General features: G+C 46.7%; 1 protein-coding gene across 1 annotated transcript in view; it reads left to right on the top strand.

The window, feature by feature from the left end:
* LOC123753482 (probable glutamate receptor) overlaps positions 1–25,581 on the top strand; it is a 119,257-nt gene that overhangs the window by 43,528 nt on the left and 50,148 nt on the right. Inside the window, exon 5 of the mRNA XM_045735471.2 lies at positions 1,172–1,293. Coding sequence (XP_045591427.1) covers positions 1,172–1,293 — 122 coding nt within the window. The remainder of the gene's footprint in view (positions 1–1,171; positions 1,294–25,581) is intronic.

Here is a 25,581-nt window from a genome sequence, read left to right as displayed (position 1 = left end):
ACTTGCAACACAAGTATTTCTGCATTTCCAACCTCTGTTTCTCTGCTTCTTATTTAGCCATCTCTAGCTTAGATTCTATCTCTAACTTTAGAATTGCCACCTGGTCACTTGACTCTTCTTCTAATTCCTCTAAACACTCCTCGTCAAGTTTCTCCTCCTCCACCAAGTGTGTGACAATGACTCTTACAAGCTGAGCCTTTAACATTCTCCTGGAAACTGGCAGTTTGAATTTTTCAGCCATGTAAACATCCATGTGAACATCTCAAATATGGTCATCCCCCCATGAGACGCCACGGTCTACCCCCACAGGAATGAACATGCAATAGCATTAACAAAATATTAAATACAGGCACACTACATCATGCTACATTTAAATCAAACATATATATACTGGAACACAACTGGATACAATGTTTTATTTAAATAACTGAGGAAAGAAATAATGGACATACATATTTATCATGATAATGCTAGAATCAAATATATGGATTCATAACAAACACCTATACCCTTAACCTAACCTAACACCTCTTAACGAATGACTACGAACGGCCGCGTGGGGCACCACTCACATAGCTGAGACGGAGTGCCCCACACCACCTGGCAGTTCCGATGGACCACCTGTCCTGGTGTTCACAGACAATCGTTAGTCCGAGATTTCTCAACTGTAGTTTCCATAAGATCACATGTTTTACTTTACTGGGAATGTCTTCATATATAAAACTTTATCATGAAAATCACTCTCCCACCTTATTAATACTAAGAGAATATACATTTATCTTTATTGTGGACAATTAAGGAACTACGTTTCAATGCAGAGTCAGCAAGGAACACAACACACTTCATCTGGACAATGCTAAAGATTTCGGCTTTTACAAATCTACATACTTTTAAAATAATAAATCCTGTCTATGATCTCGCTTTTCATATCAGTTTTCAAATCACATAAAAAATTAGTGATAATTGTTTAGTGTTCAATTTCAAGTTCAAGTAAGTTTATTGATATATAAAATACATCCCAAAAGGATTGAATAGCTTAGACTGTTTCTACCCTTCTATTTTATGGCACTATATATAGGTTTGATTAACAGCTTTGTCTTTCCCCGCTGAAACTTTTCCAAGTAGCTCCTACCAGTAGGCTAATAACAGCCTCATTACCTAACGTTTACAGGTAACCCGTGGCTGCCGAAGAGCGACAGTAGAAGAGTGATAACAGCATCGTGGCTTCTTTCTTGTATTATCTTCATCTCCGTCTTCTCCAGCACACTCACTGCCATGCTCTCAGTGCCTGCGGTGAGTTCCTCTCTCTTCCCTCTACTAGTACAAAAGGTGACTATGGGGTGCTGTTTTAATTTTTTTCTACAGCACCCCTATAGTTTCCTTTTTTTATTCTATGAACCTCGAGAATGTAGTCTCCTAATACTTTTCTGTAGCTGGGTGACTCCACCTCGTAGTCTCATAATATTTTCAATCACTTATTGACTGCTCCCTTCCGTCATATATTTTTTCTAAAGGGAGATTAAAATGGCTCCTTCCCGTCTCCTCCTATTTTTCCTGAGGAGATTAAGCAGCACCCTTCCATCATCCCTAAATTGAGTTAGCTGGGTGACGCATGGGTACAGCTATTCCTAATGTTGAATAACGTCATCAGCCAGCCAGTCGTTATCTTCTTTCAATAAGTTTGTTTTCCATATTTTCATATTTAATCCCATTTTTAAATTATTGCATATATAATCCCATTATTAAGTTTAAATATTGAATCTCCTTTTCAAAGATTATTTCTAGTTAAATAACTGTTTTTCTTATTTTTCTGTGATGGGGACATCAGATCATTTGATGTTCCCATTTTTCTGATGGGAACATCAGATCATTTGGGAACGCATTGGACGATGGAGCGGGGAATAGTGGAAAGGACGAGGGGACAGGAGTGGAGGGATGGTGGGGGAGGACAAGGAGACGGGGAAGGGGGTAATGGTGGGGAGAACGAGGGGATGGGGGAGAGGGGGATGGTAGGCAAGACAAGGGGATGGGGGAAAGTGGAGAATGGTGGGGAGGATAAGGGGACAGGAGGAGCAGGGGATGGTAGGGGAGGACGAGGGGACGAAAGAAGGGGGAAATGGTGGGGAGAAAAAGGTGATGGGGGACTGGGGGATAGTGGGGAGGACGAGGGGACGGTGAAGTGGAGGGATGGTGGGGAGTAGAGAATGGGGACACTGAAACAGTTGTTAAACTCGATTTCAAGAGAGGACGCTATGAGGAACTTAAAAAAAAGTTCATGGGTATAATTGGACAGACTTGTTGTTAGGTAAGGAAGTAAATGAGATGTATGCCATATTTTGCAAAATATACGATGAAGGCACATAAACATTTATACCAAAACAGAGATGCAGACCTAGGAAACAGGATTGGTTCAACAGAAATTGCGAGAGGGCCAGAGACCAAAAGACACAGGCATGGAATCATTATAGGAAGAGGCCAAACCCCCAAACATACCAGCAATACAAAGATGCGAGAAACAACTACACGTCAGTATCAAAAGAGGCAGAGAGGAACTTTGAAAACGGTATAGCAGACAAATGTAAATCAGATCCAGGCCTTGTCTAAAATTCATTAAAAGTAAGCTGCAGGTAATGGATAATATTCAGAGGTTGAAAATGGGGGACAGAGACACGGAATATGAAAAGGAAATGTGTGAAACATTAAACGAAAAGTTCCATAGTGTGTTTGTGCAAAATAAAATCTTCAGAGAACCAGAAACAATAAAAATTCCAGAGAACAACATAGAGCGTATAGGTGTGTCTATAGATGAAGTGGAAAATATGCTAAAGGAGCTAAGTAAGAACAAAGCAGTTGGTCCAGATGGCGTTTCACCATGGGTTCTGAGAGAATGTGCATCTGAGCTCAGCATTCCACTTCACCTGATCTTTCAGGCATCCCTGTGTACAGGAATGGTAGCAGACGTATGGAAAAAGGCTAACATAGTTCCAATCTACAAAAGTGGCAGCAGGAAAGACCCCCTTAATTATAGACCTGTATTATTGACAAGTGTAACAGTGAAAATATTGGGAAAAAAATAAAAAATAAATGGGTAGAACACCTGGAGAGAAATGATATAATATCAGACAGACAGTATGGGTTTCGATCTGGAAGATCCTGTGTATCGAATTTACTCAATTTCTATGATCGAGCCACAGAGATATTACAGGAAAGAGATGGTTGGATTGACTGCATCTATCTGGACCTAAAAATGGCTTTCGACAGAGTTCCACATAAGAGGTTGTTCTGGAAATTGGAAAATATTGGAGGGGTGACAGGTAAGCTTCTAACATGGATGAAAGATTTTCTTACTGATAGAAAAATGAGGGCAGTAATCAAAGGCAATGTATCGGACTGGAGAAATGTCACAAGTGGAGTACTACAGGGTTCAGTTCTTGCACCAGTAATGTTCATTGTCTTCATAAATGATGTACCAGTTGGTATACAGAATTATTTGAACATGATTGCTGATGATGCTAAGAAAATAAGAAGGATAAGAAACTTAGATGATTGTCATACCCTTTAAGAAGACCTGGAGAAAATAAGTATATGGAGCACCACTTAGCAAATAGAATTTAATGTGAATAAATGCCGTGTTATGGAATGTGGAATAGGAGAACAAAGACCCCACACAACCTATAAGTTATGTGAGAAATCTTTAAAGAATTCAGATAAAGAAAGAGATCTAGGGGTGGTTCTAGATAGAAAACTATCACCTGAGGACCACATAAAGAATATTGTGCGAGGAGCCTATGCCACGCTTTCTAACTTCAGAATTGCTTTTAAATACATAGATGGCGAAATACTAAAAAAATATTCACGGCTTTTGTTAGGCCAAATATTATGATGGTTGTTGTTGTTGTTAGTCGTCCTTCCGTCCCTCCTTTCTGACAACCAATCCAAAATTCCGTAGAGTGCTTATTTTTACCAGATCACCCTGGGCGCTTCTGGCACATGGAGAGGGGCTCAGCGTCACAAACTTAAGGGATGCGGCTCCAACACTAGCCTCGTTGTCACGTGCACACACCCACTCGAGCCGCTGTGACTCCCCACTCTCTCCTTATGTGGTATGATCTCTTCAATCCCCTTTTCTTTGATATTACTCCATACTACTCTGTCCACAGCTATGGTTCTTGGTTCTTTCTTTCTCTCTCTCTCTCTCTCTCTCTCTCTCTCTCTCTCTCTCTCTCTCTCTCTCTCTCTCTCTCTCTCTCTCTCTCTCTCAATATATCATATATATAACAATATATCTCCAACACTCTATATTAATGTAGTCAGGTTGCACTCCAATACCATCAGGAATATATCATCAGCTTATCAAGTGGTATCCTAACTTCTGACTCACCACCTAATACTACATACCTCATCATGTAGGTCAAGTCTCATGAGACAATGTTGCACTATCTGCAAGAGTATAAGTACTTATACTTCAGTATAAGTACTTCTTGGCACAAAAATGGTAGTCAATCACTCACCTTTCACTGCGTCTTGCACGCTAATGACAACCAAACACTCTACCAACTCCCTACAAGTAATCAATAAGAACTTCCCTTCCACATCTGGAAGCTCACTACCCTGACATCATCAGGTTCTTCCGGCTTTATGTACCAGGATCCGCTGCAGCTCTCCCAGGCTGCTGCATCATGAAGTCTTCCTTGAGTAACAATGGTGCTTCACCAATGGTATCACAGAGGCATGTGGAACTTCATTCCACTACTCCTTTTCTCACAGCTTAATGCTCTCTTCCTCACTGTACGGCTGCTCTCCCACAGAGCTCAGTACCTTCCACAACCTTGGAGTCTCATCAACTACTCCCTCTCTGCTGGCTTCCAAGTTCTCAGCAACTCCTTCCCCAGACAAACGTGCAACCCATTGACACGCCAATAAAAATGTTTCCCTATAAACACATAAACGAAATAAACCACACAATATGTTTACACCCAACATCTCTCTCTGCTCTCTACATGCTGTGAGTGTGGACTCCACCGTTTGGGCTGGTCCATCCTCCATCCGGCCGGCGGCCCTCGAGGCAGCTGGTGGCCAGGGATGCCAGATTGGGCTACAAGTAGCGAATTGGGCTACTTTTCAGAGCCCCGCGCTCCCAAATTTTTAATTTCGCTACTTGCGACTTTTTGGGCTACTTTAAAAACAAATTGGGCTATTTTGGGCTATTAATGTTAAGAAACTCAATGATGATTTTTATGTTTTTTATAATGTCATGTGTACAAATCACAACCGCGTCCAATCACAACCGCGTCCGCTTGATTGAATAGACCACTTACGACAGGAGGCCAGGTCAGAGACCGACCCCCTGGGGACGTTGATCCTAAGATCTTCCCAAGGAAAAAGTACCCACAAGGCAAGATAATCCTCCCCAGGGGCTATAGATTTCCCAACCTTAATTGCCATTAATACTTCATCCCGGGTACTGTCTATGTTAAGTGACCTCCCACTGTTGCCTACTGTAAATATTAGGTTTCTCTTTAGGTGTTTCCAAGAATCAAATGACTGTCGTTAGAGCGGATTAGTATACAGTGAACTTGGCAGCTTCATCTGTGCTTGCATTGTTAGTGTGGCTCTGACCTCCAGAAGGATAGTTCGACACAAGTTACCGCATATAGAAAAGAAGTTACTGCTGTTACTTTTAGAATTTGCTTAAGTGTTAAGATAAAGAAGTGTAAAATGGGGAAGTGGTCTAAATACCAGGAAGCGTTTCAGATGTCCTGGCTTAAGGATCCGGTGTTTGGAAAGTGGTTGACTGAAGTGAAAGAAGATGGAAATAAGGCATATTGTAAAGTTTGTAGAACTGAGATAAGAGCTCATAGAAGTGGTTTAAAGAAACACAGTGAAACATTAAAACACAGACAAAATATATCGGAGGTAAGTCATCAGCAGATGAACATCAAGTCTGTTCTATCAAAGAAGGGAGATAAACTTACTAAATTTGAATGTCGTCTGTCTGTATGTACTGTCGCTATCTAGAAATCTAACATTATGTTTGTAACTCATCTTGTATGAATGTACTTTTACCTGAATAAACATTTGATTTGATTCGATTTGACTAAACAAAAAATTGGGCTACTCTATTTGCAAATTCGCTACTTTTTGACCGTCAGTTCGCTACTTTTAGCAATTTGGATCTGGCAACCCTGCTGGTGGCTAGCCCCTCAGTTGCCCTCCAGCAGTCGGAGTGGATGGACGTCGCTCCACCCTCCAAGACGTTTCTCCATCTTTACTCTCTTATTTTAGGCCTTCTGCCTTAATAAAATATGCCTAATGTATCAATAAACATTCTCTACGATCGCTGGGCACACGATCAACTATAGGCAATCACTGTAAACTGGTTAAAATTGTGCTTACCACAAAAAGGTCTCCTGCAAGGGAGACTGAGTGTCACGCCCTCGATAGGGCGTGACACTCAGGGCGCCTCAGGCTACCCACAGAACTGCTTTAACTTTCCCCTCAACACCTTCTGCAGTTCCAGACTTGAGTTGACGCGCCTCCTAACTTATTCCTCAGTCGAGACGTCTGTCCACTTCCTCTTGAAGGAATATCAAACAGGGGTTCCTCTCTAGCAGGGGCTCAAACGGAGGACGCTCTCCCCTCACGATTTCTTCAGCTCAAGTGAGTTCAAGCTCCTCTCAAGCGAGCCTCACGCCTCTAGCAAACTCTCCACATCTTATATCAAGTCATTTACTTATTTTCTTATTCACTGCCCACATTCTTAAATTATCTATGAAATCCAACCAATTATTTTAAATAATCTTCATGTCTATATTTCTTTGACCTCCTAGTCAGGTCAGGCCAGATAGAATAATTCTCAAAGGGGAGACTCGTTTTTCAGCTACCTGGGATCATAACACCAAAGTTAGAATATGCAGGAATATGCATATATAATATGTGTGGTGCCCATATCTTAAGAAGCACATCAACAAACTGGAAAAGGTGCAAAGACATGCTACTAAGTGGCTCCCAGAACTGAAGGGCAAGAGCTACGAGGAGAGGTTAGAGAAATTAAATATGCCAAAACTAGAAGACAGAAAAAAGAGGTTATATGATCACTACATACAAAATAGTAACAAGAATTGATAAAATTGATAGGGAAGACTTCCTGAGACCTGGAACTTCAAGAACAAAAAGATCATAGATTTAAACTAACTAAACAAAGCAGCCGAAAAAATATAAGAAAATTCACTTTCGCAAACAGAGTGGTAGACGATTAGAACAAGTTAAGTGAGAAGGTGGTGGAGGCCAAAACCGTCAGTACTTTCAAAGCGTTATATGACAAAGAGTGCTGGGAAGACGGGACATGACGAGCTTAGCTCTCATCCTGTAACTACACTTAGTAATTACACTTAGGTAGTGGGTGTGTGTATATGTAATTACCTAAGTGAAATTACACACACACACACACACACACACACACACACACACACACACACACACACACACACACACAGGAGGCAGTAAACAGGTTCATCCCGGCCCAAAGGGAAAAATCCGAGAAGCAACAAAAGAATCCATGGTATAATAGGGCATGTATGGAAGCGAAGAAACTGAACAAGAAGGCGTGGAGGAACTTCCGGAATAACAAAACACCAGAAAGCAGGGAGAGATACCAGAGAACCAGGAATGAGTACGTCAGGGTGAGAAGAGAAGCAGAGAAAATTTTTGAAAATGATATAGCAAACAAAGCCAAGACCGAACCAAAGCTACTCCACAGTCACATCAGAAGGAAAACAACAGTGAAAGAACAGGTATTGAAACTTAGAACAGGCGAGGACAGGTATACAGAGAATGACAGAGAGGTGTGTGAGGAACTCATCAAGAGGTTCCAGGAGGTCTTCACAATAGAACAGGGTGAGGTCACTGTGCTAGGAGAAAGGGAGGTAAACCAGGCGGCCTTGGAGGAGTTCGAAATTACGAGAGAGGAGGTCAAGAGACACCTGCTGGATCTGGATGTTAGAAAGGCGGTTGGTCCAGATGGGATCTCACCATGGGTACTGAAAGAGTGTGCAGAGGCACTTTGCTTGCCACTCTCCATAGTGTATAGTAAATCACTAGAGACGGGAGACCTACCAGAAATATGGAAGACGGCGAATGTGGTCCCAATATACAAAAAGGGCGACAGACAAGAGGCACTGAACTACAGGCCAGTGTCCTTGACTTGTATACCATGCAAGGTGATGGAGAAGATCGTGAGAAAAAACCTGGTAACACATCTGGAGAGAAGGGACTTCGTGACAAATCGCCAACATGGATTCAGGGAGGGTAAATCTTGCCTTACAGGCTTGATAGAATTCTACGATCAGGTGACACAGATTAAGCAAGAAAGAGAGGGCTGGGCGGACTGCATTTTCTTGGATTGTCGGAAAGCCTTTGACACAGTACCGCATAAGAGGCTGGTACATAAGCTGGAGAGACAGGCAGGTGTAGCTGGTAAGGTGCTCCAGTGGATAAGGGAGTATCTAAGCAATAGGAAGCAGAGAGTTACGGTGAGGGGTGAGACCTCCGATTGGCGTGAAGTCACCAGTGGAGTCCCACAGGGCTCTGTACTCGGTCCTATCTTGTTTCTGAGATATGTAAATGATCTCCCGGAGGGTATCGATTCATTTCTCTCAATGTTTGCGGACGATGCTAAAATTATGAGAAGGATTAAAACAGAAGAGGACTGTTTGAGGCTTCAAGAAGACCTAGACAAGCTGAAGGAATGGTCGAACAAATGGTTGTTAGAGTTTAACCCAACCAAATGTAATGTAATGAAGATAGGTGTAGGGAGCAGGAGGCCAGATACAAGGTATCATCTGGGAGAGGAAATTCTTCAGGAGTCAGAGAAGGAAAAAGACTTGGGGGTTGATATCACGCCAGACCTGTCTCCTGCAGCACATATCAAGCGGATAACATCAGCGGCATATGCCAGGCTGGCCAACATACGAACGGCATTCAGAAACTTGTGTAAAGAATCATTCAGAACTTTGTATACCACATATGTCAGGCCAATCCTGGAGTATGCAGCCCCAGCATGGAGTCCATATCTAGTCAAAGATAAGACTAAACTGGAAAAGGTTCAAAGGTTTGCCACCAGACTAGTACCCGAGCTGAGAGGTATGAGCTACGAGGAGAGACTACGGGAATTAAACCTCAGTTCGCTGGAAGACAGAAGAGTTAGGGGGGACATGATCACCACATTCAAGATTCTGAAGGGGATTGATAGGGTAGATAAAGACAGTCTATTTAACACAAGGGGAACACGCACAAGGGGACACAGGTGGAAACTGAGTGCCCAAATGAGCCACAGAGATATTAGAAAGAACTTTTTTAGTGTCAGAGTGGTTGACAAATGGAATGCATTAGGGGGTGATGTGGTGGAGGCTGACTCCATACACAGTTTCAAGTGTAGATATGACAGAGCCCGATAGGCTCAGGAATCTGTACACCTGTTGATTGACGGTTGAGAGGCGGGACCAAAGAGCCAGAGCTCAACCCCCGCAAACACAACTAGGTGAGTACAACTAGGTGAGTACACACACACACACACACACACACACACACACACACACACACACACACACACACACACACACACACACACACACACACACACACACACACACACACACATACACACACACACACACTTACTCATACATTAAATCCATTACTCATTTGCAATAAGATCATCAAGCAGGCAGCTATATTTGGATTCATTACTCATAGCATTAAAATCTCCAGAACTAGCTGATATCAAAATATTTAAAATGCGAGACTGTAAGACTAAGCAAACCTAACCAAACCTCAACAAGAATATAGGGAACAAACAAGCAAAGCAAAACAAAATTCTAGGACATGCGTTCCAAACGTCATAACAAAATTCAACAGAATTGTACATGTGACAATTCAACAGGTAAGCTTATTGATAGATTAATGATAAAGATTATGCCACCCAAAAGATGGTACGGGCATGAATATCCCGTAATCAGGTAAGCTGTACTCACAGTCATCAAATAGCTGGCCAAATTTCGTACCTCAATTCATACATCTGGAAACTTAGGTGGATGCTAGCCACTATATTCATTGGGTAATCATTCCCTGACCTCGAAAATCATAATCATGCTCCAAAAATCAGCTAACTTGTTTCTAAACCAACAGTCACAAATACATGCATACATACATACATATATACATATACATACACATTGATACATACATACATGCATACATACATACATTAATACATAATACATACTTACATAAATATATACATACAAATACTCTACAACCCATTCATGCCTAGACAATAGACATTTTTTACCACCATTACCCCATTTAGTCAGATGTAATTTATACCATACTAGCGGTACCCGGCCACGCATGTGCGTTGCTGAGCCACAGCAACTATCCTTGTCCCCCAGTCCTCCCCACTATTCTCTCCTCACCCGTCTCCTCGGCCTCCCAACCATTCCCCACTCAACCATCCCTTTTTCCTTCCCACTATGTCCAACTCCCCTGTCCCTTTGTCCTCCCCACCATTCTCCATTCCCCCCAACCCCTCGTCCCCACCATCCCAAACTCCCCTGTCCCTTCGTCCTTCCCTACCACTATCCTCTCCCTTGTCCTCTCGTCCTCCCCACAATCTCTCACTCCCGGCCCCTCGTCATCCCCACCAATCCCCACTCCCTCGCCCGATGCCTTCCCCTATGGTCTGATGTTCACATCAGAAAATTGGGAACATCAAGTGATCTGAAGTTCACATCACTGAAACATAAGAAAAACAGTTAAAAAATTATATGAAAATATTAAAAAATAAAAATTAACTATACTCACGAAATGAAGAGTATGGTAAACAACACAGCTCAATTCCAACACAATTCACACAAAATAATTAAATCAAAATGAAAATAAATAAAAATCTATGAAAATTCAATTTATCAATGCAATCAGAAACATTGAAATGGAATTGTAACATATTTAGTATAACATGTGTGTTGTTCTTACAGGCAACAGATGGCGCTGTTTGTCAAGAAAAGCATAGTTTTACCTGTCACAGGTGTGGCATCTATACTTATACTTACAAAATGAATGGTATGGTAAACAACACAGCTCAATTCCAACACAATGTCACACAAAATATTTCGATAAAAAATAAGATAAATCGAAATCTATGAAAATAAAATTTATCAATGCAATCGGAAACATTGAAATGGAATTCATGACATATTTAGTATAGCGTGTACGTTGCCATTATGTGTAACAGATGGCGCTGTTTTTCAAAAACGCATGTTTTTACCTGTCAAAGGTTTGGCATCTATGTAGTCGGTATAACAAAAAACGCGCCTATTCGAATGCAACGTTGTGTCAAATTTTCAAAGCAATCGGTGAAGAACTTTCGGATATTACAGCGTATGTTGCTCTTACGTCCAACAGATGGCAATGTTTTTTAAAAAAAAACTTGTTCTTTACTGACACACGTGAGGTATGTATATAGTAGATATATAAAAAGACGCGCCTATTCGAATGCATCATTGTGTCAAAATTTCAAAGCAATGGGTTTAGAGATTTTGAAGATTTCCCTCACATGAAAAACATATGAAAAAAACAGTTTTTCAGAAAATACATGTTTTTTATTGTCACAGACATTATATCTATATAGTATGTATATAAAAACCTAGCTGGATGCAAATGGAACATTGTGTGAAAATTTCAAAGCAATCAGTGAAAAACTTTCGGAGATTAGCGATTTTGAACAAACGAACATTTCCATTTTTATTTATATAGATTAAAATATATAAAAATTAACAATACTCACGAAATGAACGGTATGGTAAACAACACAGATCAATTCCAACACAATTCAGACAAAATAATTAAATCAAAATGAAAATAAATCAAAATCTAGGAAAATTAAATTTATCAATGCAATCAGAAACATTGAAATGGAATTGTAACATATTTAGTGTAGCATGTGTGTTGCTCTTACATGCAATCGATGAGCTGCTTGTCAAGAAAAAGCATAGTTTTACCTGTCACAGGTGTGGGATCTATACTTATACTTTCAAAATGAACGGTATGGTAAACAACACAGCTCAATTCCAACACAATGTCACACAAAATAATTCAATAAAAAATCAAATAAATCCAAATCTATGAAAAAAATTGATCAATGTAATTGGATACATTGAAATGGAATTCATGATATATTTAGTATAGCGTGCATGTTGCCATTATGTGCAACAGATGGCGCTGTTTTTCAAAAATGCTTGTTTTTACCTGTCACAGGGGTGGCATCTATATAGTAGGTATATAAGAAGACGCGCCTATTCGAATGCAACGTTGTGTCAAAATTTCAAAGCAATCGGTGAAGAGCTTTCGGAGATTACAGTGTGTGTTGCTCTTACGTCCAACAGATGGCACTGTTTAAAAAAAAATGTTTTTTTCCTGACACAGGTGAGGCATGAATATAGTAGATATATAAAAATACGCGCCTATTCGAATGCAACGTTTTGTCAAAATTTCAAAGCAATCGGTAAAGAGGTTTCGAAGATTTCCCTCACATGAAAAACACGTGAAAAGCACAGTTTTTCAGAAAAAAACATGTTTTTTACCGTCACAGATGTGATATCTATATAGTATGTATATAAAATCCTGGCCGGATGCGAATGGAACATTGTGTGAAAATTTCAAAGCAATCGGTGAAGAACTTACAGAGATTAGCCATTTTGAACAAACGAACATTTTCATTTTTATTTATATAGATTAATCCTGTGATGGACCCCAATGCCATCTACGATCCAGGTGCCGAACTATTGGAGTTGACCCTCCCATTAATCGTAGTTTCCCATCTTCTAGTCGATTGGGCTGGAAGGTAACGACCAACCAGGGACAGAAATGGAAATCAGTGAAGCTGGGACAGGGGAAGAGTATTTAGGTCGACCTGAAGGTGCTAGCCAGTGTGGGCTAGTTGAGTGCGGTGATTGAGCACTGGTGACTTCACTCCTAGAGGTATTAGCCAGTGGGGCTAGTTGAGCGCTGTGATTGAGCACTGTGAACTTCACTCTTGGAAGGTACTAGCCAGTAGGGTTAGGTGAGCGCTGTGGTTGGGCACTGTGGACTTCACTCCTGGAAGGTGCTAGACAGTGAGGCTAAGCAAGCGCTGTGGACTTTGCTGATTGAGTGTACCAGCGTGTGCGCTACAGAAGGGGAGTGCTTGAAGGCTATCACTGCCGCTAGCTTAAAGGCTACTGGTGCTTGGAAAACCTCGTCAGAGGCATATAGTGTCAGTCATCTATGAAGCAAGCTAGCGTGATGGCTAGTAACGCCGCTCTGAATGACCTCACTTTATAGACTTGTACATATTAATGGTGAAGGGTAATAATAACGGGTTATTTTAAGTGCTATTATTTTTACCTTAAACGTTATACTATTTCCACCAAAGTTAGGGTCCTCTGAACCTGAGTAGGATCTGTTACGGTGCCCTCTCCTATTTCTTTCGTTTGCCGGCTTAAAGAGTCATATCAGCTCTCCCTACTGATTCTCTGAGGTTCAGGGAGTCTAATGATATATGTGGCGACCAGACCGGCTGCCATTTAATGGAATGAGGTTATATTATAAGTTGTAAATAAAGGAAAATTGGCGCCCTGGTATAAAATGAAACAGTATCCCCTACGGCAGATATGACCTTGTGGAAGGGACACTATGCCGATCGCGGATTGGCCGACGTAGGTCGCGGGCGACAAATCAGGGCCCGCCATGACGTCACCGAGTGCCCCGGGCGGCGCCAACGTCAGAGTTGTACTGACCGTGGAAGCGACAGGACGCGCCTCGGTCTGCTCTCAAGAATTGGAGGCTCTGCAAGCCTTGTCCAGTGGATTGAGCTGACCATCGCCGCCAACATAGTTATTGGAGACCCTGCGCTTCTGGGAAGCCAAAGAGGAACCAAGTTCAGTGAGCAGAGAAGTGCCCAAACTTGGAAAATAGTCGGCGACGACGCTGGGCGGCGCCGCTGGCTGGACGTTGAGGTCTGGAAGGTGGGCGAGCAAGCTAGCTGTGACTGGGGTCACATCCACTGAGAATCTTGGAAGGACGACACCGTGCCTAGGACAAGGAGCGACGCCCTGTGGGAGAGGCGAGTGTGGGGAAAAAATAGTGATTAGCTCAGCGCCCATCGATGAACCAGGATTGGGGCAGCTGAATCTCAGGGATTGGAACGGCGACGACGCGAAGGCTTCACGACACCTGAGGACCTGTGGAACGCCCTGGATCGTCGAGGATCGACCCAAGGAAGCGTGGGAACCTCACACCATCGCGGGACAGGCGTCGTGAGCCAGGAACGTAAGGTAGATCATTTTCCCTCCCATTACCCCTTGTATGAGTAGGCTAGTTAGGCCACAATATTTACTCGTGTATGTGGCAGCAAGACTTTATTACCTTAATAGTAGAGTAGGCTGCAAGGCAGCTTGTGTCCAGGACTGTCAGAGAGGACAGTGTGTATGGATGGCAGGACAGTGAAGAAGAGGTGCCGACGTGGTGAAGAGGCCCTCCTGTGAGAGTGTGAGACTCCGGTCTTCCTGCCCATTTGAAGGAGTGTTGGAGGTCGTGGAAGAAGAGGCTGACGATCTCCAGACTTATTATCCATATTCCCATATTCATGTATTACTTGTGATTGTGTGTGTGTGTTCATGTAATTTGCGTCAGTAAATCCACACATTTTATTACTGTGTTTGAGTGTGCCTCCATTTGTGATTTTCTCTATGAGCATACATTTCTGGCTACAAACGATATATGATACACCCACTGAACTGCATTGCTGGGGTGCAGATATAATAACCCAGCTGGCGACCTTGCTAAGAGGAAGATAGAGAAGACAGGCAGGAAAGGAGTTCCTGCAACCTTTTTTTGTCTGGCAGGCAAGACTCAGGGAGGTTATGGTTATAGGTAAGCCTGAGTCTTCCTTCACTCCCCCACGGGTCTAGGCCGGAACTGTTAACAGCAGTTTCCCCGTGGTTGACTGAAGGGCTTCCAGGGTGAATCAGTGGCACCCCTTTGTGGTGGAAGCAAAGACCTGCGGAGGTGGGCATTGTTGGTCCTATCTTGTGTGACCAAGGAGACTCCGGTGAATCCAGGGAGTCGGAGGGGCTGAGTATTTGGGCCCTTTGAGCCCCTAGCAGCCGAGTGTTAGCAGAGCCCCGGACCGCCCACCCCCACGTGACAAGAGAACTGGCGACCTTGCCAGGATTCGAACCCCGGTAGCCAAGAACTGGGAACCTCGCCAGGAAGCGTGGATCAAGCTACAGTGTGGACCAAATTTCAAGACAAGTGTTGCCAGGGTACTAATACAGTGTGGCCAGTGAATTCGGTGGTACTGTTACTCAACCGGCTAAGGGACTGAAACGGTGAAATTAGTGCCTACTAACTTGTCTGTGCCGTCGTGTATGCTTGATGATATAGAGATGGAGGAAGACAAAGTAAAGAAATTTATTGACACAAGGGACGAGAGAATTTTGGAGGAGTGTACCAAGGCCCAGCTCCAACAAGTGGCAAACCACTTTGGGATCAGGTTGAGGACGACTAAGGTAGCAGAGCGAAGGATAGAGATCATGGCACAGCTCACAGCTCGAGAGGAAGCGACGGGAGAGGAGCCATCTCAAGAGGAGCCGTCCCGAGGAGAGCCATCGCAAGGTGAACCGTCCCGACTAGGGCCTCCCCAAGCGCCTACCAGTGTGGAGAGAATTCACAGTGAACATGGGAGCAGTGGAAGGTCCAGCTGTAGTAAGAGGAGCCTGCAACTGGAAATAATGAAGATGCAACTGGAAGCCCAGCTGCGACGAGAGGAGAGAGAAGCACGGCTGCAGCTGCAGCGAGAGGAACGTGCGGCTGAGCTGCAGCGAGAGGAACGTGCGGCTGAGCTGCAGCGAGAGGAACGTGCGGCTGAGCTGCAGCGAGAGGAGCGAGAAGCTCGGCTGCAGCGGGAAGAAGGAGAGAGACAACTGCGACTGGAGGAGATAAGGGCAAAGAAAGAAGTCGAATTGCGTCGCGTTGAACGTGGTCTGCCCTCACTACCTGCACGGCGGGATGACCTCAAGGTAAGGGAACGTGACTTACCTACGTTCGAACCACAAGAAGCTGAGGCGTTCTTCGAACACTTTGAACGGATAGCAACTCTGAAGGAGTGGCCGGAAGATGATTGGGCTGCTCTGGTCCAGGGCAGGTTGACTGGTGAGGCCCGGGAAGCCTATAACATGCTGGACCTAGAGGAGTGTACTAGTTATGACGCGATTAAGAATGCGGTTCTCCACTCATTCCGGCTGACTCCGGAGATGTACCGGAAGCGGTTCAGAGAGTGTACAAGAGCGTCGGGAAAGACTTACGCCGAGACCGCCAGGGATATGGAACGGAAATTCCTACGATGGTTGAAGGCGGGGGAAGCGGAGTCGGTGGATGATATCAAACGACTGATAGTGATGGAGAAGTTTATGTCAGTGCTCCATCCTGAGTTGCGAGTAAGGGTGAGAGAAGCAGGTATTAAGGACCTGAAGGCTGCAGCGGATCGAGCCGACATGCTGGAGGAGGCACTACATATCAGGAGGGAGGGGCCGCCCAGACACTCGCCTTACCCCAGGTCGGGAGGGAACTTTAGGAGTTCAGGAGGAGCGAGGACGAGTGGGGACTCTCCCAAGAGTAGTGTGCCCGATGAAGTAACGTGGTTCAAGAGCTCAAGAGACGCGGGGAGGAAGCCCCAAGCTGTGAGCAGTGGACCTAACTCGGGAGCAAGTGCTGCAGTCCCGGATGCGACGTCAGGGAGTCCAAGGAGGACCCAGGGAACGTCTGCAAGTGGTACCGCCAGAGTGACTAGCGAGTGGCCGCCCAGGGGAGGCAGCCGATGCTACAACTGTGGTGTGAGAGGACATTATGCCCGCGAGTGTGAGGAGCACCAAAGGAATGTAGGATTAATGTTGGAAGAGGAGAGAGTGTTTGTTCACACCCCATATTATAGTGGACCCAACGTGAATGGTTGGGAAATGAAGTTGGGTGAACATCCCTTCGTTTTCGGGGCCAACGTGAAGTTTGGAAAGTCAGACCCAGTGGAGGTTGCCGTGCTTCGAGATACGGGTGCTGACATAAGTATGGTGACCAGGAGTATTCTCCCCAAGGAATTTAATGATTCACCTGTGGGAGTGGTGAGGATACGCAGTGTGGGGGAGGAATACAGGTTGCCACTTCACGAAGTACAGCTGATTGCCGACTGCGGAGTCGAGAAAGCTATAGTAGCTGTAGCCCCTAAGTTACCCCTAGAGCATGTACAGATGGTGCTGGGTAATGACCTCGGAGGAGGCAGGATACAACCCGATTGGGCCAAGAGTGCCTATGTTGCAAGCAGCGGTACAACCCTGCCAGGTGAGGTATCGGTAGCTCCAAATAATAGTGAGGAAGCCGAATTCGCCAGGGAAAACGTCGCCAGAGACGACGACAACGAGGGCGAGAGTGCAGAGAGGTCGTCGGAGGTTGTGGAAAACTCCGACGGGGACCTCCGACTAAGCCTGATGATGCGTGTGGAGGAGTGGCGAGGAGCAGCTGTACAAACGCCTGGGGCGGTGAAGAGGCTGCAGACCGCACTCCCTCCATACAGAAACGTAAATAAAGTAAGCTCAGTGGATGAGCGAACGGCAGTGAGGGGCAGAGTGGAGGAACCACGACGCAAGGCACCCTATGCCGGCCAGATGAATAGTGGTAGGTGCAAGACGAACCACCGTGGTGAGGTGAGCCACAGGGAGGTGGATGAGCCCAACCACGAACCGAAGAAGACGTCTGCAGGGAAGAGAATCTCATGGAGGAGTGAAGATGTTCGTCGGGAACGAAGGAGCGAGTGGTATAGGAAAGGCAATACGAAGAAAGCAGGGAATAGGTACACCCAGGGTAGGCGCCAGCCTAACCAGAGGGGCATTGGGCCATCGCAAAAGCCTAGTGTGGAAGAGAGGAAGCTGCTGGATGAAGTACAGGTTACAAGTGCCACTGTGAGGAGACAACGCACCTACGGGAGAAGAGGAACCGAGAAGAGAGAAGATTGGCGAAGAGGAGATCATGGGAGGAAACATGGAGTACCTGTAGGACGCAATGGAAATGCAAGACTATCTCGGAGTGCACGACGCGGTGGAGGCGCTGCGTGCACTGAATCTTACAGTGGTAACGAGCCGTGGGAGTACACCCGTAGCCACGGAGAGGGGATTTCTTGTAGGTGTTCAGGGAACACCCATCACACCCGGTACTATGCGAGGTGGAGATACAATGAGGCAAGTGACTGGCAAGGTGGTACGAGCCACGTCACCAACTGGAGGAGTGACACTTCAGGAACGGAGGGAGCGAGAGTATAGATTGCCCTCTTGAGTGCTGCTCTTCCGATATGACTCTTATTTTAAGGGGAGGGGTATGTTACGGTGCCCTCTCCTATTTCTTTCGTTTGCCGGCTTAAAGAGTCATATCAGCTCTCCCTACTGATTCTCTGAGGTTCAGGGAGTCTAATGATATATGTGGCGACCAGACCGGCTGCCATTTAATGGAATGAGGTTATATTATAAGTTGTAAATAAAGGAAAATTGGCGCCCTGGTATAAAATGAAACAGTATCCCCTACGGCAGATATGACCTTGTGGAAGGGACACTATGCCGATCGCGGATTGGCCGACGTAGGTCGCGGGCGACAAATCAGGGCCCGCCATGACGTCACCGAGTGCCCCGGGCGGCGCCAACGTCAGAGTTGTACTGACCGTGGAAGCGACAGGACGCGCCTCGGTCTGCTCTCAAGAATTGGAGGCTCTGCAAGCCTTGTCCAGTGGATTGAGCTGACCATCGCCGCCAACATAGTTATTGGAGACCCTGCGCTTCTGGGAAGCCAAAGAGGAACCAAGTTCAGTGAGCAGAGAAGTGCCCAAACTTGGAAAATAGTCGGCGACGACGCTGGGCGGCGCCGCTGGCTGGACGTTGAGGTCTGGAAGGTGGGCGAGCAAGCTAGCTGTGACTGGGGTCACATCCACTGAGAATCTTGGAAGGACGACACCGTGCCTAGGACAAGGAGCGACGCCCTGTGGGAGAGGCGAGTGTGGGGAAAAAATAGTGATTAGCTCAGCGCCCATCGATGAACCAGGATTGGGGCAGCTGAATCTCAGGGATTGGAACGGCGACGACGCGAAGGCTTCACGACACCTGAGGACCTGTGGAACGCCCTGGATCGTCGAGGATCGACCCAAGGAAGCGTGGGAACCTCACACCATCGCGGGACAGGCGTCGTGAGCCAGGAACGTAAGGTAGATCATTTTCCCTCCCATTACCCCTTGTATGAGTAGGCTAGTTAGGCCACAATATTTACTCGTGTATGTGGCAGCAAGACTTTATTACCTTAATAGTAGAGTAGGCTGCAAGGCAGCTTGTGTCCAGGACTGTCAGAGAGGACAGTGTGTATGGATGGCAGGACAGTGAAGAAGAGGTGCCGACGTGGTGAAGAGGCCCTCCTGTGAGAGTGTGAGACTCCGGTCTTCCTGCCCATTTGAAGGAGTGTTGGAGGTCGTGGAAGAAGAGGCTGACGATCTCCAGACTTATTATCCATATTCCCATATTCATGTATTACTTGTGATTGTGTGTGTGTGTTCATGTAATTTGCGTCAGTAAATCCACACATTTTATTACTGTGTTTGAGTGTGCCTCCATTTGTGATTTTCTCTATGAGCATACATTTCTGGCTACAAACGATATATGATACACCCACTGAACTGCATTGCTGGGGTGCAGATATAATAACCCAGCTGGCGACCTTGCTAAGAGGAAGATAGAGAAGACAGGCAGGAAAGGAGTTCCTGCAACCTTTTTTTGTCTGGCAGGCAAGACTCAGGGAGGTTATGGTTATAGGTAAGCCTGAGTCTTCCTTCACTCCCCCACGGGTCTAGGCCGGAACTGTTAACAGCAGTTTCCCCGTGGTTGACTGAAGGGCTTCCAGGGTGAATCAGTGGCACCCCTTTGTGGTGGAAGCAAAGACCTGCGGAGGTGGGCATTGTTGGTCCTATCTTGTGTGACCAAGGAGACTCCGGTGAATCCAGGGAGTCGGAGGGGCTGAGTATTTGGGCCCTTTGAGCCCCTAGCAGCCGAGTGTTAGCAGAGCCCCGGACCGCCCACCCCCACGTGACAAGAGAACTGGCGACCTTGCCAGGATTCGAACCCCGGTAGCCAAGAACTGGGAACCTCGCCAGGAAGCGTGGATCAAGCTACAGTGTGGACCAAATTTCAAGACAAGTGTTGCCAGGGTACTAATACAGTGTGGCCAGTGAATTCGGTGGTACTGTTACTCAACCGGCTAAGGGACTGAAACGGTGAAATTAGTGCCTACTAACTTGTCTGTGCCGTCGTGTATGCTTGATGATATAGAGATGGAGGAAGACAAAGTAAAGAAATTTATTGACACAAGGGACGAGAGAATTTTGGAGGAGTGTACCAAGGCCCAGCTCCAACAAGTGGCAAACCACTTTGGGATCAGGTTGAGGACGACTAAGGTAGCAGAGCGAAGGATAGAGATCATGGCACAGCTCACAGCTCGAGAGGAAGCGACGGGAGAGGAGCCATCTCAAGAGGAGCCGTCCCGAGGAGAGCCATCGCAAGGTGAACCGTCCCGACTAGGGCCTCCCCAAGCGCCTACCAGTGTGGAGAGAATTCACAGTGAACATGGGAGCAGTGGAAGGTCCAGCTGTAGTAAGAGGAGCCTGCAACTGGAAATAATGAAGATGCAACTGGAAGCCCAGCTGCGACGAGAGGAGAGAGAAGCACGGCTGCAGCTGCAGCGAGAGGAACGTGCGGCTGAGCTGCAGCGAGAGGAACGTGCGGCTGAGCTGCAGCGAGAGGAACGTGCGGCTGAGCTGCAGCGAGAGGAGCGAGAAGCTCGGCTGCAGCGGGAAGAAGGAGAGAGACAACTGCGACTGGAGGAGATAAGGGCAAAGAAAGAAGTCGAATTGCGTCGCGTTGAACGTGGTCTGCCCTCACTACCTGCACGGCGGGATGACCTCAAGGTAAGGGAACGTGACTTACCTACGTTCGAACCACAAGAAGCTGAGGCGTTCTTCGAACACTTTGAACGGATAGCAACTCTGAAGGAGTGGCCGGAAGATGATTGGGCTGCTCTGGTCCAGGGCAGGTTGACTGGTGAGGCCCGGGAAGCCTATAACATGCTGGACCTAGAGGAGTGTACTAGTTATGACGCGATTAAGAATGCGGTTCTCCACTCATTCCGGCTGACTCCGGAGATGTACCGGAAGCGGTTCAGAGAGTGTACAAGAGCGTCGGGAAAGACTTACGCCGAGACCGCCAGGGATATGGAACGGAAATTCCTACGATGGTTGAAGGCGGGGGAAGCGGAGTCGGTGGATGATATCAAACGACTGATAGTGATGGAGAAGTTTATGTCAGTGCTCCATCCTGAGTTGCGAGTAAGGGTGAGAGAAGCAGGTATTAAGGACCTGAAGGCTGCAGCGGATCGAGCCGACATGCTGGAGGAGGCACTACATATCAGGAGGGAGGGGCCGCCCAGACACTCGCCTTACCCCAGGTCGGGAGGGAACTTTAGGAGTTCAGGAGGAGCGAGGACGAGTGGGGACTCTCCCAAGAGTAGTGTGCCCGATGAAGTAACGTGGTTCAAGAGCTCAAGAGACGCGGGGAGGAAGCCCCAAGCTGTGAGCAGTGGACCTAACTCGGGAGCAAGTGCTGCAGTCCCGGATGCGACGTCAGGGAGTCCAAGGAGGACCCAGGGAACGTCTGCAAGTGGTACCGCCAGAGTGACTAGCGAGTGGCCGCCCAGGGGAGGCAGCCGATGCTACAACTGTGGTGTGAGAGGACATTATGCCCGCGAGTGTGAGGAGCACCAAAGGAATGTAGGATTAATGTTGGAAGAGGAGAGAGTGTTTGTTCACACCCCATATTATAGTGGACCCAACGTGAATGGTTGGGAAATGAAGTTGGGTGAACATCCCTTCGTTTTCGGGGCCAACGTGAAGTTTGGAAAGTCAGACCCAGTGGAGGTTGCCGTGCTTCGAGATACGGGTGCTGACATAAGTATGGTGACCAGGAGTATTCTCCCCAAGGAATTTAATGATTCACCTGTGGGAGTGGTGAGGATACGCAGTGTGGGGGAGGAATACAGGTTGCCACTTCACGAAGTACAGCTGATTGCCGACTGCGGAGTCGAGAAAGCTATAGTAGCTGTAGCCCCTAAGTTACCCCTAGAGCATGTACAGATGGTGCTGGGTAATGACCTCGGAGGAGGCAGGATACAACCCGATTGGGCCAAGAGTGCCTATGTTGCAAGCAGCGGTACAACCCTGCCAGGTGAGGTATCGGTAGCTCCAAATAATAGTGAGGAAGCCGAATTCGCCAGGGAAAACGTCGCCAGAGACGACGACAACGAGGGCGAGAGTGCAGAGAGGTCGTCGGAGGTTGTGGAAAACTCCGACGGGGACCTCCGACTAAGCCTGATGATGCGTGTGGAGGAGTGGCGAGGAGCAGCTGTACAAACGCCTGGGGCGGTGAAGAGGCTGCAGACCGCACTCCCTCCATACAGAAACGTAAATAAAGTAAGCTCAGTGGATGAGCGAACGGCAGTGAGGGGCAGAGTGGAGGAACCACGACGCAAGGCACCCTATGCCGGCCAGATGAATAGTGGTAGGTGCAAGACGAACCACCGTGGTGAGGTGAGCCACAGGGAGGTGGATGAGCCCAACCACGAACCGAAGAAGACGTCTGCAGGGAAGAGAATCTCATGGAGGAGTGAAGATGTTCGTCGGGAACGAAGGAGCGAGTGGTATAGGAAAGGCAATACGAAGAAAGCAGGGAATAGGTACACCCAGGGTAGGCGCCAGCCTAACCAGAGGGGCATTGGGCCATCGCAAAAGCCTAGTGTGGAAGAGAGGAAGCTGCTGGATGAAGTACAGGTTACAAGTGCCACTGTGAGGAGACAACGCACCTACGGGAGAAGAGGAACCGAGAAGAGAGAAGATTGGCGAAGAGGAGATCATGGGAGGAAACATGGAGTACCTGTAGGACGCAATGGAAATGCAAGACTATCTCGGAGTGCACGACGCGGTGGAGGCGCTGCGTGCACTGAATCTTACAGTGGTAACGAGCCGTGGGAGTACACCCGTAGCCACGGAGAGGGGATTTCTTGTAGGTGTTCAGGGAACACCCATCACACCCGGTACTATGCGAGGTGGAGATACAATGAGGCAAGTGACTGGCAAGGTGGTACGAGCCACGTCACCAACTGGAGGAGTGACACTTCAGGAACGGAGGGAGCGAGAGTATAGATTGCCCTCTTGAGTGCTGCTCTTCCGATATGACTCTTATTTTAAGGGGAGGGGTATGTTACGGTGCCCTCTCCTATTTCTTTCGTTTGCCGGCTTAAAGAGTCATATCAGCTCTCCCTACTGATTCTCTGAGGTTCAGGGAGTCTAATGATATATGTGGCGACCAGACCGGCTGCCATTTAATGGAATGAGGTTATATTATAAGTTGTAAATAAAGGAAAATTGGCGCCCTGGTATAAAATGAAACAGTATCCCCTACGGCAGATATGACCTTGTGGAAGGGACACTATGCCGATCGCGGATTGGCCGACGTAGGTCGCGGGCGACAAATCAGGGCCCGCCATGACGTCACCGAGTGCCCCGGGCGGCGCCAACGTCAGAGTTGTACTGACCGTGGAAGCGACAGGACGCGCCTCGGTCTGCTCTCAAGAATTGGAGGCTCTGCAAGCCTTGTCCAGTGGATTGAGCTGACCATCGCCGCCAACATAGTTATTGGAGACCCTGCGCTTCTGGGAAGCCAAAGAGGAACCAAGTTCAGTGAGCAGAGAAGTGCCCAAACTTGGAAAATAGTCGGCGACGACGCTGGGCGGCGCCGCTGGCTGGACGTTGAGGTCTGGAAGGTGGGCGAGCAAGCTAGCTGTGACTGGGGTCACATCCACTGAGAATCTTGGAAGGACGACACCGTGCCTAGGACAAGGAGCGACGCCCTGTGGGAGAGGCGAGTGTGGGGAAAAAATAGTGATTAGCTCAGCGCCCATCGATGAACCAGGATTGGGGCAGCTGAATCTCAGGGATTGGAACGGCGACGACGCGAAGGCTTCACGACACCTGAGGACCTGTGGAACGCCCTGGATCGTCGAGGATCGACCCAAGGAAGCGTGGGAACCTCACACCATCGCGGGACAGGCGTCGTGAGCCAGGAACGTAAGGTAGATCATTTTCCCTCCCATTACCCCTTGTATGAGTAGGCTAGTTAGGCCACAATATTTACTCGTGTATGTGGCAGCAAGACTTTATTACCTTAATAGTAGAGTAGGCTGCAAGGCAGCTTGTGTCCAGGACTGTCAGAGAGGACAGTGTGTATGGATGGCAGGACAGTGAAGAAGAGGTGCCGACGTGGTGAAGAGGCCCTCCTGTGAGAGTGTGAGACTCCGGTCTTCCTGCCCATTTGAAGGAGTGTTGGAGGTCGTGGAAGAAGAGGCTGACGATCTCCAGACTTATTATCCATATTCCCATATTCATGTATTACTTGTGATTGTGTGTGTGTGTTCATGTAATTTGCGTCAGTAAATCCACACATTTTATTACTGTGTTTGAGTGTGCCTCCATTTGTGATTTTCTCTATGAGCATACATTTCTGGCTACAAACGATATATGATACACCCACTGAACTGCATTGCTGGGGTGCAGATATAATAACCCAGCTGGCGACCTTGCTAAGAGGAAGATAGAGAAGACAGGCGGGAAAGGAGTTCCTGCAACCTTTTTTTGTCTGGCAGGCAAGACTCAGGGAGGTTATGGTTATAGGTAAGCCTGAGTCTTCCTTCACTCCCCCACGGGTCTAGGCCGGAACTGTTAACAGCAGTTTCCCCGTGGTTGACTGAAGGGCTTCCAGGGTGAATCAGTGGCACCCCTTTGTGGTGGAAGCAAAGACCTGCGGAGGTGGGCATTGTTGGTCCTATCTTGTGTGACCAAGGAGACTCCGGTGAATCCAGGGAGTCGGAGGGGCTGAGTATTTGGGCCCTTTGAGCATCTAGCAGCCGAGTGTTAGCAGAGCCCCGGACCGCCCACCCCCACGTGACAGATCATAGTTTAAAAACCCTGTTATGAAGGGTTCATAACAAATCCCTAAAATGTTTTAAGAAAGGAGGTTTTGGTAACCCACTAGTGTATTCACCCCAAGTGGTCTTTCATTTTTTTCTGTTAATTCATATTGTTGCATGACAACAGCAAGGTTATCTGGGTTATCTTGAAATCATCTTGAGACAATTTCTGGTCTTAGTATCCTAATTGCGGCTTGGTCCTCGACCAGGCCTCCTTTTTGTTATAAATCTATCAGAAAACCCAACACCATTTACTAATATCCAATACAACAGGCAGATAATATTGTTGCTGTTGTATATATACATTCACCGATAGAAGATGTGGCACAGTGGAATTTTCCATCAATAGAAAAAGAGATATCATTGCCATATAGCGTTATTGTTTTACCAGCTATT

Source organism: Procambarus clarkii, chromosome 6 (genome assembly GCF_040958095.1).
Source record: "Procambarus clarkii isolate CNS0578487 chromosome 6, FALCON_Pclarkii_2.0, whole genome shotgun sequence".
Taxonomy (NCBI): domain Eukaryota; kingdom Metazoa; phylum Arthropoda; class Malacostraca; order Decapoda; family Cambaridae; genus Procambarus; species Procambarus clarkii.
The sequence above is the reverse complement of the archived record's forward strand: the minus strand, read 5'-3'. Positions and strand labels throughout refer to the sequence as shown.